General features: G+C 47.6%; 1 protein-coding gene across 1 annotated transcript in view; it reads left to right on the top strand.

Moving 5' to 3' along the window:
• Positions 1 to 2,128: 2,128 nt before the first annotated feature.
• Positions 2,129 to 18,943, top strand: part of LOC149427728 (junctional adhesion molecule A-like) — a 46,695-nt gene continuing 29,880 nt past the window's right edge. The window contains exons 1-2 of the mRNA XM_089667727.1: positions 2,129 to 2,165; positions 15,664 to 15,975. Coding sequence (XP_089523853.1) covers positions 2,129 to 2,165; positions 15,664 to 15,975 — 349 coding nt within the window. The remainder of the gene's footprint in view (positions 2,166 to 15,663; positions 15,976 to 18,943) is intronic.

Genomic DNA, 18,943 nt, shown 5'->3' with positions numbered 1-18,943 from the left:
GCTTTAACTTCCACTGTTCCTGATGATTGCCATTTCTTAATTACATTCCAAACAGAGGATATTGACATCTGAAAATGCTTTGCTATCTTCTTATAGCCTTCTCCAGCTTTGTGAGGGTCAACTATTTTCAGTTTCAGTTTTCTAGACAACTGCTTAGAAGAAGCCATGGTGCTGATTGTTGGGGCAAGGTCAGATGAGTCGGGGCATTTAAAACCTTTGAGATTGACATCACCTGGTCTTCCCAGACGATGATTGAGAACAATCCATGACACTGGCAGGTCTCAGCTTGGCAAAGGGGGCAGTGCATGCTATAAATTCTGCAGGGGGCCCAAACTTTTGCAGACGCCATTTTTTTGTTTTCTGTTATTTTGAAAGTGTAAATGATGGAAATAAAATCTAACTTTTGTTGACATATTATAAGAATGTCTAATCTGTAATTTGATGCCTTTTGGAGATTTTTCCATCTTTCCTTGGCTTCTTTATGCACATTAATACAAATTTTTAGCTGGGGTGCCCAAACATTCGATCCCCACTGTATATATATTAGACATTCTGTATGTATATATATATATATGTGTGACGGAAGGTGGGGGCCCATGAAACCCAGCTGACTTTGGAGAGGTGGGGAGACCCCTGTCTCAGCTCCCCATATCCCTCTTATGTGTAAGTCACCCTGTACATGTTAGGGGTACAGGGTGATCTGTCCTAATATTGTGTAGACATGTATAGGTGGGGTGGGGGTTGTGGATTGTTTGGTGTTATGTGGTTTCAGCCCATTGTTCTGTTGTTTCTCTGGCTTGGGAGCAAACTATTATGGGATGTATGTGTTTATGTGTATTAGCTTAGTGGGGGGGGGTCTCCAGCAGCCCTCCCTCCTGATGGGGCTGTCTGCTGGTGTGTAGTTTGAATACCTGCGTGTCTCTTGTTACTAAATGTAGATTGCCCCGCCCTGTGTCATTATGCAGGGAGGGGGGACTGTCCCCTGAGTGTATATATCTTGTATCTGTGTTCCAATAAACTAGTCTACCTCCTGGATTACTTCAAGACTGGTGTCGTCTAGTCTTGTATAGTCGGCTGTGGTGTCTGTGGTCGGTATTTGAATGGGGAAGCGGTATGCTAACAGAAGTATCCAAGCGCAGTCTGGGGTCGGTTCCGTTACATGGGTGGCAGCGGTGGGATTGTGTTTCCAAGCTGTGAACACGTCCAAACCACCACCGTAAATCAAGTTTAGGAAAGTAGACGTCGGTCACCCCAGTGGAGATATGGACCTGGCATCAGAGTTCCTGGGGCTGCTGCGGATCGTTCTTGCAACATACCCCAGGACTGTGTCTGCGGATGAGTACCTGGAGCTCAGGCAGCGGATTCGGGTGGTGCTTTGGAGTGGAACCCTCCATTTTGCTGGTATGGACAAGGGCAAGTGCTATCCAACCCCAGGGAACGGGCCAGGGACCATCAGAAGTTATGGATGCCATTCCTGGGAGAGCGACCCCAGGAGCAATGGGTGACTGAGTTGGACAGGCTGGTCCAGCAGGAGATAGAGCTGGACAACCGATATCGGGCTCTGCAATGGTACGCAGAGCAGGAATATTTAGGGGTGACAACAGAATGCTCTCCGGAGGGATATGACTTTGGTGGCCCTGGATTGCTGTGGGAGAGCCTTACAGATCATTTTGTGTTTGGCGATGAAGGAAAACCTACCCTGGAGGTCCTGCGAGAAGACAGAGAGGCTATGTTCAGTCTCACATTTTGAGGGGACAGCAAATTTACATGTTACACAAGCTGTACACTGACTACGTCACATTGTAGCAAAGTGTCATTTCTTCAGTGTTGTCACATGAGAAGATAGAATATTTACAAAAATATGAGGGGGGGGGGACTCACTTCTTGGAATACTGTGTGTGTGTGTGTGTATATATATATATATTAATAGTGCCCATGTGCTGGGAACTTGAGCGAAGATGTGAACTGATTTAGAGAATTGAAAAAAAGACACAGATTACAGTACATATTACATCCGGTCACTAACCTCTTGTGGCTGTGAAGGAGGTTCAGTTTCCTGTCTCGTAGAGTTTGGTTTGTGTTTTCACTCACACGACATCAGTAATTTGTTCACCTACCTGGAGATAGCATGGAGCCCATAATCCTCCTCCTGGGGGTGATCTCAGGTAAGTACACACAGCACAGTCCAGGCTGCAGGTTTGGGAATTTTTTTTATTATAATAATATATTTTATTATCTTTTTTTCTATTTCTTGCAAAGATGTCTTTAAAAACCACGCTATTAACTTTTAGTAAAAGTTTCTTTTCACAACGTCCGGCATTTTTTGCTGGCTGATAGCTAAGAAGAGTGGGAAATTTGAGTGGCGAGTGATAAAGTTTTACTTTTGTCTGCTGGTGACTGCTGGTGCTTGTAGTTGTTTTATTTTCTTCTTTGGGTCTTGCTGAAAGCTTTTACTTTATTTACATCCTTTTTTCTGTCACTTTTTAAATAGCATTTTTTTCCTTTCCTTGTCTTCCTTAAGTCTGCTAATTAAGGGGCGGGGTTAATTGGTCTCAGGCGATACAGGTCTATATAACTTTCTGTAGAGCTCACTCTGAGCGCGCTCATTCTTGACCTTGCCTGCATTTTGCTTGCTGGACCTTTGACCAAGTGGACATTTGATAAGTGGAGTTAAAAAACTGGAGTTGGAAACAGGAGATTATAACCGGAGTCTACTGACCTGTATGTGACAACTGATATTTCCTGCTAATACTGTACCTGGGACATGAGGTCTAGCGGGGTGGAAGGGTTTGGGCTGCGTGCATGCGGAAGGGTTTGGGCCATGCGCAGTATGCCGCGCGCATGCGGAAGGGTTTGGGCCATGCGCAGTGTGCCGCGCGCATGCGGAAGGGTTTGGGCCATACGCAGTGTGCCGCGCGCATGCGGAAGGGTTTGGGCCGTGCGCAGTGTGCCGCGTGTATACAACAATGTAGCAACAGCTCCCGGATGGATTCCGCTGTGACAGATGTGAGCGGGTTGCCCTTCTGGAATCTCACGTTAGAGGTCTGGAGGAGAAAGTTGCAACACTGGGCAGCACCAACAATTTTAAAGGGGTCTTCTGCTCTCTGATCGGGTAGCTAATGGGATTGATGTGGAGGGCGGAGGGTCTAATCAGGATTATCAGGTAGGAAGATGGGTTACTGTAATGAGAGGGAGTGGTCGGGGCTCACAGAAAAGGAAGGCTGGCCCTGGGTTTGAGCACTCAAACAGATTTGCCAAGTTGGGTGAAGATGTGGGGGTGACAGCCCTGGATGTCACTGCTATCTCTAACAGACAGGAGGGCAGACCATCTGGGAAGGGTGGGGAGGGTATTGCAGGAAGGCCTAGACTGGGGGGGGATTGTAGTGCAGGAAGGCCTAGACTGGGGGGGGATTGTAGTGCAGGAAGGCCTAGACTGGGGGGGGGGATTGTAGTGCAGGAAGGCCTAGACTGGGGGGGGATTGTAGTGCAGGAAGGCCTAGACTGGGGGGGGGATTGTAGTGCAGGAAGGCCTAGACTGGGGGGGGATTGTAGTGCAGGAAGGCCTAGACTGGGGGGGGATTGTAGTGCAGGAAGGCCTAGACAGCTGGTGGTAGTAGGGGATACTATAATCAGAAGGACTGATAGAATAATTTGTTGCCAGGATCGCCTCAACCGAATGGTTTGCTGTCTCCCTGGTGCCAGGGTTCTGCATGTGGTGGACCGAGTTGATAAATTATGGGGAGGGGCGGGGCAAGACCCGGCTGTCTTGCTCCATGTTGGAACCAATGACAGAATACATGGAAGGTGGAGGCTCCTTAAGAGTCAATGTAAAGAACTCGGCTGCAGGTTGAAGGGAAGGACCTCCAAGGAGATATTCTCTGAAATATTACCTGTGCCATGCGCAACTCAGGAAAGACGGGGAGATTAGAGAACTCCATGCATGGCTGAAGACCTGGTGTAAGAGGGAAGGATTTGGGTTTCTAGAGCACTGGGCTGACTTTTCATTGGGGTGCAACCGATATGCTAGAGATGGTCTACACCTACATGGAAGGGGGTCTGCTGTGCTGGGGGAGGGGTTTATGGGAAGGCTGGATGAGTATATAAACTAGGATGGAGGGGAGGGAGAATTTGATTATAAGGGGGTAGACAGATCAGACCGGGGTCAGTACTTATTGGGGGTGGAATGGGGAAAGATGGGGGGAGGGCTATGGCAGATAAGAAGGTTCCATGTTACAAACAACCAGTGGAATTGGTATCATTTGTATGAGAATAAAAAATATGGAAAATCCGTGTGAACAAGGTGTAAGTGAATGAACAAGGTGTCAGTGAATGAACAAGGTGTCAGTGAATGAACAAGGTGTCAGTGAATGAAAGTGTTTGTTCCCCAATGCTAGAAGTGTGCCCAGCACATTAGGTGAGTTGGAAGGTTCGGTGAATGAAGAGAACTAGGATTGGATTGGTATTGCTGAATCTTGGCTTCATTCCTCACATGACTTCATATTCCTGGCTAGGTTCTCTTTCGGAGAGACATGTTAATAGGAGAGGTGGTGGTGTCTGTCTCTATGTGAGAAGTGATCTCACAGCGAGTGTGAAGGAAGACATAGTTGATGGAGAGTGTGATGAGGTGTACTTGGACAGAGGGGTGGCGGTGGACGTGGTATACTTGGACAGAGGGGGGGCGGTGGACGTGGTATACTTGGACAGAGGGGTGGCGGTGGACGTGGTATACTTGGACAGAGGGGTGGCGGTGGACGTGGTATACTTGGACAGAGGGGTGGTGGTGGACGTGGTATACTTGGACAGAGGGGTGGCAGTGGACGTGGTATACTTGGACAGAGGGGTGGCGGTGGACGTGGTATACTTGGACAGAGGGGTGGCGGTGGACGTGGTATACTTGGACAGAGGGGTGGCGGTGGACGTGGTATACTTGGACAGAGGGGTGGACGTGGTATACTTGGACAGAGGGGTGGACGTGGTATACTTGGACAGAGGGGTGGACGTGGTATACTTGGACAGAGGGGTGGACGTGGTATACTTGGACAGAGGGGTGGACGTGGTATACTTGGACAGAGGGGTGGGCGTGGTATACTTGGACAGAGGGGTGGCAGTGGACGTGGTATACTTGGACAGAGGGGTGGATGTGGTATACTTGGACAGAGGGGTGGATGTGGTATACTTGGACAGAGGGGTGGACGTGGTATACTTGGACAGAGGGGTGGACGTGGTATACTTGGACAGAGGGGTGGCAGTGGACGTGGTATACTTGGACAGAGGGGTGGCAGTGGACGTGGTATACTTGGACACAGTTCCCCACACACGGCTAATGTTTAAGGTAAAGTCTACTGGCTGGAAAAATCTGAATGTAAGTGGATAGAAAACTGAGGGTTTTTTTTCTGAAGCCAATACTCTTAGGAGTGTCAACCCCCGGTCCCCTGCTGTGCTTCACAGGGTCGTGGATCAGGGGGTACCACCAGTCATCCTGGACGGGTTCCAGGCAGCTGGGTGAATCAGATGTGGATGGGGAGGGTGATCAGCATGGTGGGGGGCAATCACTGGAACTGATCCCCTCTATGATCTCCATGTATAATACATAAGGGGGATATGATCTCCATGTATAATACATAAGGGGGATATGATCTCCATGTATAATACATAAGGGGGGATATGATCTCCATGTATAATACATAAGGGGGGATATGATCTCCATGTATAATACATAAGGGGGGATATGATCACCATGTATAATACATAAGGGGGATATGATCTCCATGTATAATACATAAGGGGGGATATGATCTCCATGTATAATACATAAGGGGGGGATATGATCTCCATGTATAATACATAAGGGGGGATATGATCTCCATGTATAATACATAAGGGGGGATATGATCTCCATGTATAATACATAAGGAGGGATATGATCTCCATGTATAATACATAAGAGGGATATGATCTCCATGTATAATACATAGGGGGGGATATGATCTCCATGTATAATACATAAGGGGGGATATGATCTCCATGTATAATACATAAGGGGGGATATGATCTCCATGTATAATACATAAGGGGGGATATGATCTCCATGTATAATACATAAGGGGGTATATGATCTCCATGTATAATACATAAGGGGGGGATATGATCTCCATGTATAATACATAAGGGGGTATATGATCTCCATGTATAATACATAAGGGGGGGATATGATCTCCATGTATAATACATAAGGGGGATATGATCTCCATGTATAATACATAAGGGGGGATATGATCTCCATGTATAATACATAAGGGGGGGATATGATCTCCATGTATAATACATAAGGGGGGATATGATCTCCATGTATAATACATAAGGGGGTATATGATCTCCATGTATAATACATAAGGGGGGATATGATCTCCATGTATAATACATAAGGGGGGATATGATCTCCATGTATAATACATAAGGGGGGATATGATCTCCATGTATAATACATAAGGAGGGATATGATCTCCATGTATAATACATAAGAGGGATATGATCTCCATGTATAATACATAAGGGGGGGATATGATCTCCATGTATAATACATAAGGGGGATATGATCTCCATGTATAATACATAAGGGGGGATATGATCTCCATGTATAATACATAAGGGGGGGATATGATCTCCATGTATAATACATAAGGGGGGATATGATCTCCATGTATAATACATAAGGGGGTATATGATCTCCATGTATAATACATAAGGGGGGATATGATCTCCATGTATAATACATAAGGGGTATATGATCACCATGTATAATACATAAGGGGGGATATGATCTCCATGTATAATACATAAGGGGGGATATGATCTCCATGTATAATACATAAGGGGGGATATGATCTCCATGTATAATACATAAGGGGGGATATGATCTCCATGTATAATACATAAGGGGGGGATATGATCTCCATATATAATACATAAGGGGGATATGATCTCCATGTATAATACATAAGGGGGGATATGATCTCCATGTATAATACATAAGGGGGATATGATCTCCATGTATAATACATAAGGGGGGATATGATCTCCATGTATAATACATAAGGGGGGATATGATCACCATGTATAATACATAAGGGGGGATATGATCTCCATGTATAATACATAAGGGGGGATATGATCTCCATGCATAATACATAAGGGGGGATATGATCTCCATGTATAATACATAAGGGGGGGATATGATCTCCATGTATAATACATAAGGGGGGATATGATCACCATATATAATACATAAGGGGGGATATGATCTCCATGTATAATACATAAGGGGAGGATATGATCTCCATGTATAATACATAAGGGGGATATGATCACCAATTCACCATGTATAATACATAAGGGGGGGATATGATCTACATGTATAATACATAAGGGGGATATAATCTCCATGTATAATACATAAGGGGGGTATGATCTCCATGTATAATACATAAGGGGGATATGGTCTCCATGTATAATACATAAGGGGGATATGATCTCCATGTATAATACATAAGGGGGGATATGATCTCCATGTATAATACATAAGGGGGATATGATCTCCATGTATAATACATAAGGGGGGATATGGTCTCCATGTATAATACATAAGGGGGGATATGATCTCCATGTATAATACATAAGGGGGGATATGATCTCCATGTATAATACATAAGGGGGGATATGATCTCCATGTATAATACATAAGGGTGGGATATGATCTCCATGTATAATACATAAGGGGGGGATATGATCTCCATGTATAATACATAAGGGGGGATATGACCTCCATGTATAATACATAAGGGGGATATGATCACAATGTATAATACATAAGGGGGGGATATGATCCCATGTATAATACATAAGGGGGGATATGATCTCCATGTATAATACATGAGGGGGGATATGATCTCCATGTATAATACATAAGGGGGATATCATCTACATGTATAATACATAAGGGGGGATATGATCTCCATGTATAATACATAAGCGGGGATATGATCTCCATGTATAATACATAAGGGGGATATGATCTCCATGTATAATATATAAGGGGGGATATGATCTCCATGTATAATACATAAGGGGGGATATGATCTCCATGTATAATACATAAGGGGGGATATGATCTCCATGTATAATACATAAGGGGGGGATATGATCTCCATGTATAATACATAAGGGGGGGATATGATCTCCATGTATAATACATAAGGGGGGATATGATCTCCATGTATAATACATAAGGGGGGATATGATCTCCATTAGAGATGAGCGAATCGAACATGAAGAAGTGGAATTCGTTTCGAAGATTGGGAAAAATTCGATTCACGACGAATCCGAAGATTAGCAAACTTCGGATGCACGAATCGAATTTTCCCAAAAATGGCGGCGATATGTGTGGCGACGGAGCGGGGATCTCTGGGAAGGTGCGCAGACAAGGCGCGCTGACCCATAATGCATTCATTCATGACATGTGATCGCATTAGCCAATCAGCAGCCAGCCAGCCAGCACTGTGTAATGCTGGAGCTATAAATCGCGGCCATCTTAGAATTCTCCATTAACCTCCGGTCATTCAAGAGAGACAGACCTGTGTGTATGAAGGGACAGAGTTAGGGCTACAGAGACTTTAGGGCCACAGAATCGTTACTCAGGGCCACAGAATCGTTTCTCAGGGACACAGAATTGTTACTCAGGGACACAGAATCGTTACTCAGGGACACAGAATTGTTACTCAGGGACACAGAATCGTTACTCAGGGACACAGAATCGTTACTTAGGGCCACAGCTATCAAAGAATCGAAAATTTAAAGTGACATACACCCTTTTTTTTTTTGGTGGCTGTCGTGCACAGTTGGTGCTGCAGTTTGCCGATTGTGCAAAATAAACTGACTTTCTGCTTCACAACCACTATTGTACGTTCAAAGAGTTAAATCCGGTTTTATTTTTGGGGTGCTTATTGAATTAAAGAGTATGTCAGACAACATGCAGAGGAGTGGCAGAGGAGGCAATGTTTTAGGAGCGAGCAGACGTGGCAGCAGAGGAAGGGGTCGAGGCAGCACTAGTCGCAGCCAGAGGCCAGTGCTCCCGGTGTCATCCAGAGGTCGTGTCTCCACCGACAACCCTGCCGTCATCGATTGGTTGGCTCGGTCGTCTTCCTCTTCCCAGGTCACCTCTGACACCTACAGCCAACGGTCGGTGGGTACGTCAGACACAACCGTTAGTTGGCATGGCCCGGGAGCAAGCCCACTGAAATCACGTGTCCTCTACCTGCCCCTGTCCTTTGGTGTTCCCTCACCAAGCGAAGTATCGCATGCTGTGGGCTCAGCCCCACTGTACAGTGAGGACGAGCTAACAGAGGGCGGTCAGGAACGGGGGGAGACATCCGCCTCTTCAGCAGCCAGGCGAAAAAGTACTGGCGAGGAGAGTGGCCCGGTAGCCGGTCTAGAGACAGGTCTGTCTCCTGACCCACACGCAGCCGAGGGGGCTAGTAGTGAGGCGGAGACGCTAATTGATGATGATGAGGCTGATCGCACTTGGCAGCCTCGTCGTCATCAGGCTATTGCTTCCGCATCATCAGGAGAAGAGGGTGCCAGCTTGGCAGCGAGCAAAACAGTCGGTGGGTTGCCCAGGAGGCAGCAGGGTCGCAGCAGTGTCAGTGGAGGCAAACGGCCACGGAGTAGAGCACCAGCTCCACTGCAGCCTACCACCACGGCCAGTAGTGGTGCCGGTGTGCACGGAGGAAGTAGCAGTCAGCCAGTGAGGAGTATCGGGGGCAAAGTTTCCTACTCGGCGGTGTGGCAATTTTTCGTCAAGCCGCCCGAGGAAGTAAACATAGCCGTATGTCGACTATGTGGCCAGAAAGTCAAGCGTGGTCAGGGGGCCCATGTTGGGACTACAGCGTTGCGTCAGCATATGCAGCGTCGCCATTCGGTGGCCTGGGAAAACCGTGATAAAGATACAGCGGTTCTGCCTGCCCCAGCCCCCGCTCCATCACCCGCTCCGTTACTTGCTCCGTCATCCGACGTCAATCGTCCTCTATCAGCCAGTCAAGGCTCCAACACCTCTGCTGAGGGGAGTTGTCGCTCGTTGGCATCTTCCGCTCGTTCAGATGCTCCTTCTCCTGCTACTCCTCTTCACGGATTCCGTCAGCAGTCTTTCTTGGAATCCGTTTCCAAGAGACAACAGTTTGCGATCACGCACCCGACGGTGCAGAAGCTGAACGTCCTCCTGTCCAAGTTGCTGGTGCTGCAGTCCCTCCCTTTCCAAGTGGTGGACTCAGCACCTTTCCGAGAAATGATGGCTTGTGCCGCGCCGCGGTGGAGAGTGCCAAGCCGGCATTTCTTCGCCATAAAGGCAGTGCCAGCCCTGCATTCACATGTAGAAGAGATGGTGGGCCAGTCTTTGAGCATGTCGGTCTCTGCCAAAGTGCACGGCAGCGCCGACGTGTGGAGCTGTAACTACGGTCAGGGACAGTACATGTCATTTACGGCCCACTGGGTGAACGTGGTGCCGGCACAGCCGCACCAGCAACTTGGACAGGTCACGACGCTTTTGCCTCCACGTTTGCACGTCCTTTGTCCAGCAAACATGTCCGCCTCTACCACCTCTTCTTCCGCCGTGTCCTCAGCCGCCACCCCCGTGCCAAGTCCCATTACCCGACCGGCATATCACATGTGCAGGGCGCAACGGTGTCACGCTGTGCTGCACCTGGTATGCCTTGGCGAACGTAGTCACACAGGGGAGGAACTGCTGAGTGTAATGAACAGAGAAATCGACAGATGGCTGTCTCCGCACAAACTGAAAATCGGAACCATGTTGACCGACAACGGAAAGAACATGGTGTCTGCTCTGCGTCAAGGAAGGTTGTGCCATGCACCATGCATGGCTCACGTGTTCAATCTGGTTGTCAAGCGGTTCCTAAAATCCACCATCCCACTGCAAGACATCCTTAAAATGTCACGTAAACTTTGCATGCATTTCAGCCATTCCTACACCGCAAAGAACACCCTCATTGAGCTGCAGCGGCAGAACGGAATTCCACAGCATCGCCTGATCTGCGACGTTGCAACAAGGTGGAATTCAACCCTACATATGTTAGACCGCCTTTACGAGCAGCGAAAGGCCATCACCGATTTCCTGATGTTACAAGCGGATAAAGGTACTCCCCTGTGTAACTTCGATGTCAGCCATTGGCAGCTCATGCGTGACACCTGCCGCTTGCTCAGGCCCTTTGAGGAGGCCACGCTATTCGTGAGTCGGCAGGACTATGGGATGAACGACGTCATTCCTCTGTTGCACGTCCTTGAACAAATGCTGTTAACAATGGCTGGTCAGGGTGCGGTAGACGTGGCGCACAGATCTCAACGCCACATGACCCCTGTGGGGGCAGGACAGGAAGAAGAGGAGGAGGTAGAGGAGGACATTGGTGCTCAGGAATTATTCAGTGAAATGGGTGGTTTTTCCACTCAGCGGACAGGAGTGGAGGAGCAGGAGCATCTGGGAGAGGAGGAGGAGACAGAGGACCCAGACGCACCGTGGCAGTATGCTGTGGAGATGGAGGCAGGGAGTCCCTCGCATTCCTTGGCACAAATGGCCCATAGCATGCTCGGTTGCTTGCGTAGCGACAGCCGAATAATAACCATCAGACAGAGGGATGACTTTTGGCTGTCCACCTTGTTGGACCCTCGCTATCGTTCAAAAATGGTGGCCTTTTTCACACCTGCTGAGAGGGAGGCCAAAATAACGTACTATAAAAACCATCTATGTAGTCAGTTGGTCTCTGCCTTTCTGCGCCAACGTCCATCCTCAGACACTGTGGGCCCTGTGCGCTCGCGTTCCGCTGCCATGGCAGCAGGTGAGGGGTGGGGTGGTAGGAGCAGTGGTAGCTCCACCAGCAGCGGCTGCCTCAGTCTGCAGTCGATGATGAGTAGCTTTCTTCACCAGCGCAGTGAGGAAACTACTAACCAACCGCAGCAGCAGCAGCATCAGGTGGACCTGGAGCAGGAGCTCAAACAGGCTTGGGCCTACTTGGACAGCACCCTGCCAACCGAGGTAGACAATCCCCTTGACTACTGGGCAACGAAACTTGACCTTTGGCCCCAACTAGCTGAATTTGCCCTTGAAAGGCTGTCATGCCCGGCCAGTAGCGTGGCATCGGAGCGCGTGTTTAGTGCGGCAGGAGGTATTGTAACTCCGCGGAGGACACGACTGTCCACCCAAAGTGTGGAGAGACTCACGTTTGTGAAAATGAATCAGGCGTGGATTAGTCTGGATTTCAAACCACCAGTTCCTGACACAACTGACTAAATCCGCCATGAATCATGCCCCAAACATGTTATTATTTTTAACATAGGCCTCTGTATGGCCTTCAATTTAAGCTGCTTACGCTTCGCCACTCTGCCATGGGCCCCTGTACCGCCTCCTCTTGCTGCTGCCAGGTCCAGAGTGTGTCATGGGTCCCTGTACGGCCTCCCATTGCTGCTGACTTCATCGCCAGACTCTGCCATGTGCCACTTTCAGGTCTCCTCACACTGTTGGTGGGTTCCATTTTGTGATAGGGTGCTGTATGGCCTTCCATTGCTGCTGCCTCCACCGCCACCCTGCGCCATGTGCCTCTGTCATCTGCTCACGCTGCTGCCAGGTCCATACTGATTCATGGCCCCCTGTACCGGCTCCTCATGAACGTGGTTCAGCGGGTTTGCATCACTTAACGGCAAATCGTTGACAAACGCTGGGACGTTCAGTGTTGTGCGCATTAAGCCAGACACCAAAGGGCAGCACAGACCTGTTATTACTCGCTCAAGCATGGCTGAACAAAACCAGTCTCTACCACAAATTGGACCCAGACCTGCCCAGGGTCTCGTAAGTAGATTGCACGGAGGAGTAGAGTTCGTTATTGGAATTAACTGTGAGGGACTTTTAAACCTAGGCCTGTGTATGGCCTTCAATTGAAGCTGCTTCTGCTCCGCCACTCTGCCATTGGACTCTTGATAGTCGTCTCCCCACGCTGCTGCTGGGGGGGACTTTTTAACATAGGCCTCTGTATGACCTTCAATTTTAGCTGCTTACGCTCCGCCACTCTGCCATGGGCCCCTGTACCGCCTCCTCATGCTGCTGCCAGGCCCGTAATCTGCCATGGGCCCCCGTACCGACTCCTCATGCTGCTGCCAGGCCCGTAATCTGCCATGGGCCCCTGTACCGCCTCCTCATGCTGCTGCCAGGTCCAGAGTGTGTCATGGGTCCCTGTACGGCCTCCCATTGCTGCTGTCTCCATCGCCACACTCTGCCATGTGCCACTTTCAGGTCTCCTCACACTGCTGGTGGGTTCCATTTTGTCATAGGGTGCTGTATGGCCTCCCATTGCTGCTGCCTCCACCACCACACTGTGGCTCCACACTCTGGTTTTGGCCCCGTGACTGCCCAAATGAGTGAAGTGTGCGGTGATTCTAAGATCGACGGCACTCATCTGCATGTCATACTGACTGACAGTATTATTTCTCTTCCCCAGCAGACTCCAAGGGCATTTAAATTAAAGGTACAGTGTTCTGCACTAATATAAAGGCTCTCTGAAGCCTAGAAACACCCTTTTTCTAAGTTAAATTTGCGGCGAATATATTCGACTCGAATCAAATTTATTCCACGAATTCGGCGAATCAGCCGAATCAAATTTTTGAATAATTCGCTCATCTCTAATCTCCATGTATAATACATAAGGGGGGGATATGATCTCCATGTATAATACATAAGTGGGATATGATCTCCATGTATAATACATAAGGGGGGATATGATCTCCATGTATAATACATAAGGGGGGATATGATCTCCATGTATAATACATAAGTGGGATATGATCTCCATGTATAAAACATAAGGGGGGGATATGATCTCCATGTATAATACATAAGTGGGATATGATCTCCATGTATAATATATAAGGGGGGGATATGATCTCCATGTATAATACATAAGTGGGATATGATCTCCATGTATAATACATAAGGGGGGGATATGATCTCCATGTATAATACATAAGGGGGGGATATGATCTCCATGTATAATACATAAGGGGGGATATGATCTCCATGTATAATACATAAGGGGGGATATGATCACCATGTATAATACATAAGGGGGGATATGATCTCCATGTATAATACATAAGTGGGATATGATCTCCATGTATAATATATAAGGGGGGGATATGATCTCCATGTATAATACATAAGGGGGGGATATGATCTCCATGTATAATACATAAGGGGGGATATGATCACCATGTATAATACATAAGGGGGGGGGGGATATGATCTCCATGTATAATACATAAGGGGGGGATATGATCAACATGTATAATACATAAGGGGGGATATGATCTCCATGTATAATACATAAGGGGGGATATGATCTCCATGTATAATACATAAGGGGGGATATGATCACCATGTATAATACATAAGGGGGGGGGATATGATCTCCATGTATAATACATAAGGGGGGGATATGATCAACATGTATAATACATAAGGGGGGGATATGATCTCCATGTATAATACATAAGGGGGGATATGATCTCCATGTATAATACATAAGGGGGATATGATCTCCATGTATAATACATAAGGGGGGATATGATCTCCATGTATAATACATAAGGGGGATATGATCTCCATGTATAATACATAAGGGGGATATGATCTCCATGTATAATACATAAGGGGGGATATGATCTCCATGTATAATACATAAGGGGGGATATGATCACCATGTATAATACATAAGGGGGATATGATCTCCATGTATAATACATAAGGGGGGATATGATCTCCATGTATAATACATAAGGGGGGGATATGATCTCCATGTATAATACATAAGGGGGGGATATGATCTCCATGTATAATACATAAGGGGGGATATGATCTCCATGTATAATACATAAGGGGGGGATATGATCTCCATGTATAATACATAAGGGGGGATATGATCTCCATGTATAATACATAAGGGGGGATATGATCTCCATGTATAATACATAAGGGGGATATGATCTCCATGTATAATACATAAGGGGGGATATGATCTCCATGTATAATACATAAGGGGGTATGATCTCCATGTATAATACATAAGGGGGGGATATGATCTCCATGTATAATACATAAGGGGGGATATGATCTCCATGTATAATACATAAGGGGGGGGGGATATGATCTCCATGTATAATACATAAGGGGGGATATGATCTCCATGTATAATACATAAGGGGGGGGGATATGATCTCCATGTATAATACATAAGGGGGGATATGATCTCCATGATTAATACATAAGGGGGGATATGATCTCCATGTATAATACATAAGGGGGGATATGATCACCATGTATAATACATAAGGGGGGATATGATCTCCATGTATAATACATAAGGGGGGATATGATCTCCATGTATAATACATAAGGGGGGATATGATCTCCATATATAATACATAAGGGGGGGACAGACTGGGACATTTTTACGGGAGACAATAAGTGGTTGGTAGAAAGAAACACAGACTTCTGTCAGACAGTTCCTGCATTAGTTGTGAGTCCTGATTGTGTTTCTGTATTTCTCTGTTCTTCAGTGTGGTCTGTTGGTGGTGACACAGTGACGGTGATCCAGGATCCTCCATTCCTTAACTTGTCTGCCGGTGACACGGCCCGGATGTCCTGTGATGTCAGCAATGTCAAGGGCGAGGAGATTGAGCACCAGTACTGGCAATTGTATATAGATGGACTCTGGAGGCCTCTGGTTAACTCCTCCCGGGTGACGGTCACCCAGAACTCTCTCACCATCTCCTCTGTCACCCCCAATGACACCGGACTTTACGTCTGCTTCTTGCGGGACAAGTACCTTCATCTATACAAAGGGAATGGGATACATCTGTCAGTCACAGGTAAGGTATAGACCACCATACAATGCCAACACCTGAAACACAATGAGTGGAAAACTATAAATGTTCAATGGAGATGAGTCCCTATAGAACAGTTTATTGGTGATCATTGACCAACACACAAAGCATCCACCAAATGATCACTAAGGGGTCCAGGGAAGCTATTTTATGGGGTTTCTATGTTAATTGAGCCTAAGCAATACCTTGAGAATCGACCTTTTGTCTTGAATTCCTCCTAAAAAAATAGCTGATCTCTTCCTGATATGTGGGTGTGCCTCAGAACCTCTGTTCTGTAGCCTTCTAGTTGGCTGGAGTGAGCTCTAAGGACCTGTATGGATGGGCTTTGTGCTTGTGCTACGTCCAGCACTGGGAGCCAAGAAGAAATCCTTGACAATCCAGTTTGGGCGCAACATGACACCGTGGCCAATCAGAACGTTCACACAAGTAGTCCATAACCCCTTGTAAGCTATCAATGTGATGCAGTTCTGAGATCATTCAGAATTCACTAACAGGCGCATTTAACCTGCAGTTGACCTCCGTCTGACTTGCAGTTGACCTGCTTTAAGTGGGTTTTGCATTTTCAGTCTCGTAAAGGAATGCAAAACCCATCAGGATGAACAAAAGCCCATCAACATGGGCCCCAAAGTACGGCTGCCTCTGACTAAAGGCTGTAGAAGATTTGGTGATGGGACTCATGTCCTGCTCAGGGGCGGATTGACCATTAGAGCACTTGGGCACTGCCCGAGGGCCCAGGGTCAGTAGGGGGCCCCATGAAATGCCCCTGCTACCTTTTTTTTATAGGCTTTTTTGGTAGTGCTTTGAGTGTGATCAAGGACACAGGGGCCCCATGATCCCCTATTTCCCAGGGGACCCATAAGCTGTCAGTTCTCCCCTGGTCCCGCTCATTGTTCTCCTTGCTGGAGACTCTAACTGAAGGAAGCAAAGCCTATACCAAGATGGCCACCTCCACACAGCGACAAAGGACAGAAAAACTCCTAGTAAGTCTAAGGAGGAACAATCAGCTGCAGGGAGACCTCACGTAATCCTGGTGACGGGTCCTTTACCCTCCGCTTTCCTGTTTTTGGGAACAGCTTCCACAGTTCAGTTCCTCTTCAAAGCAAATTTATTGCCAACGTCACCATAAACGATGTGCCTGTAAACTGAGAAGTATTTGCACAGCTCTTCTCCCATCCATACTACTGAGTACAGGAATCGCCAGGTAGAGGTTTTTTTTCTGAAGCCAACACTCCTAGGAGTGTCACCCCCCTGGTCCCCTGCGGTGCTTCATAGGGTCGTGGGTAAGGGGGTACCACCAGTCCTCCTGTACCTGGCCCAGGCCAGCAGGGGTGCCCAGGCAGCTGGGTGAAGCAGATGTGGGCGGGGAGGGTGATCAGCACGGTGGGGGTGGGGGGCAATTACTGTAACTGATCCCCTGTATGACTCTCTGCAGCAGCTGGCTCCTTCTCTTCCTCCCGCTGGCTTTCAGCTGTTGCAGAGAGAGCCATAAAGAGGATTGGTTACAGTAATTGCCCCCCCCCCCACAAGACCCATCACCTTCCCTGTTTCCCCCCCACTGCCCAGGCATCCTCTGTGTGCCTCCACCCCCACAGTGCTGCCAGCTTCCCTCATTTCCATCTCACCGACAGCCGCAAGCACACTATAGGACCCTTCAAGATGGAGAATGGGAGAGGGGCCTGGTAATTATGTCACATTTACCAGCCCCTTCCTTTCCTGAACCCACACGGTGAGTGATCAGTACCAGTCACTCACTGTGTTCATTCATAACGGAAGCATAGTAAACTGTTTTTTTGTTTTTTTTTTTTTTGGGGGGGGGTAATGTTGGCTGTATGGTGCTCCGTGAATTCTAACAGTAGCTTGGTGATCCATGGTAGTGCCCTGTAAGGTGTATATTTTGGACTCCCACTGTGGATTTTGGCTTTTTACCTTCCCCCTTCCTTTATAGTTATTCTAAAGATTTGTTTAAAAAACACCATCTGTGTAATGGCTTTGCACATAGCAGCCCCAATCCTCTTCTCCTCGAGTTCCTGGCTCCTCCCCATTGACCAGTGCCCCCAATAGCAAGCCACTTGCTATTGGGGGCACTGGTGCGTGCTCTCTCCATAAGACACATAGAGTCGTGGCTCGGCCCAGTCCCCCACTCTCTCCTCATTGGCTCACTGGCTGCAAATGGCTCCCACTGCTGTGTTTTAGCCAATGAGGAGAGAGTGACCCCGAACAGCCGAGGCTCCAGTGCACATCGCCGGATCTAGATGGGGCTCAGGTAAGTATAAGGGAGGGGCTGTGGGGGGGGGGGGGCAGCCCATGCATAGAGTACATGAAGGTAAAAAACCTTTAGCCTTTACCACCACTTTAATATGTCATTTGTACAGCAGTGGCTTGCCCTCCCCTCCTCCACCACTGCCAATGGTCTAAGTATTCTAGCAAGTAGAAATAGCTGCGAGTACTTTTACCGCGTCCAATGGAGATGGATTGCAGTCTTGTGTTTCAGGATCTCCATCTTCCAGCATGGTTTCAACACTCTTCGCATGACTCTTCCAGTTGGCCAAAGACCATAGAGGCAAGGTTTGGAAGCAACACGAAGGGCCAAGGGGGCAGAGTGTCTCTCAATGTACTGCTTTTGGAGCAGGATGAATGCCACTGCATTGCCGCAGGATAAAGGAAAGGACCAATACCGTGCAGAACTGCAGCTAGACATGTCTTACCCCTTGCTGTGCTAAGCCATGCCCCCCCCCCCAGAATTTTTGTATTTAAATTTGATCTGTCTCTTTAAAAAGTAAGGACACTTTCTAAGACACATTTCAAAAAGTTGTCCTACCCTGCTCCTCCAGCAGGGACCCCGACATTATTATTATTATTATTATTATTATACAGCATTTATGACGCCGACAGTTTGCGCAGCGCTGTACAATATAAGGGGGGCGGTACAATTACAATACATTTCAGTACAGAA

This window comes from Staurois parvus, unplaced genomic scaffold, assembly GCF_062004578.1.
Source record: "Staurois parvus isolate SC_StPar_1 unplaced genomic scaffold, SC_StPar_1.0 ptg003538l, whole genome shotgun sequence".
NCBI classification, from domain to species: Eukaryota; Metazoa; Chordata; class Amphibia; order Anura; family Ranidae; genus Staurois; species Staurois parvus.
Note: the sequence above shows the minus strand (reverse complement) of the source record. Positions and strands in the feature narration are given on the sequence as shown.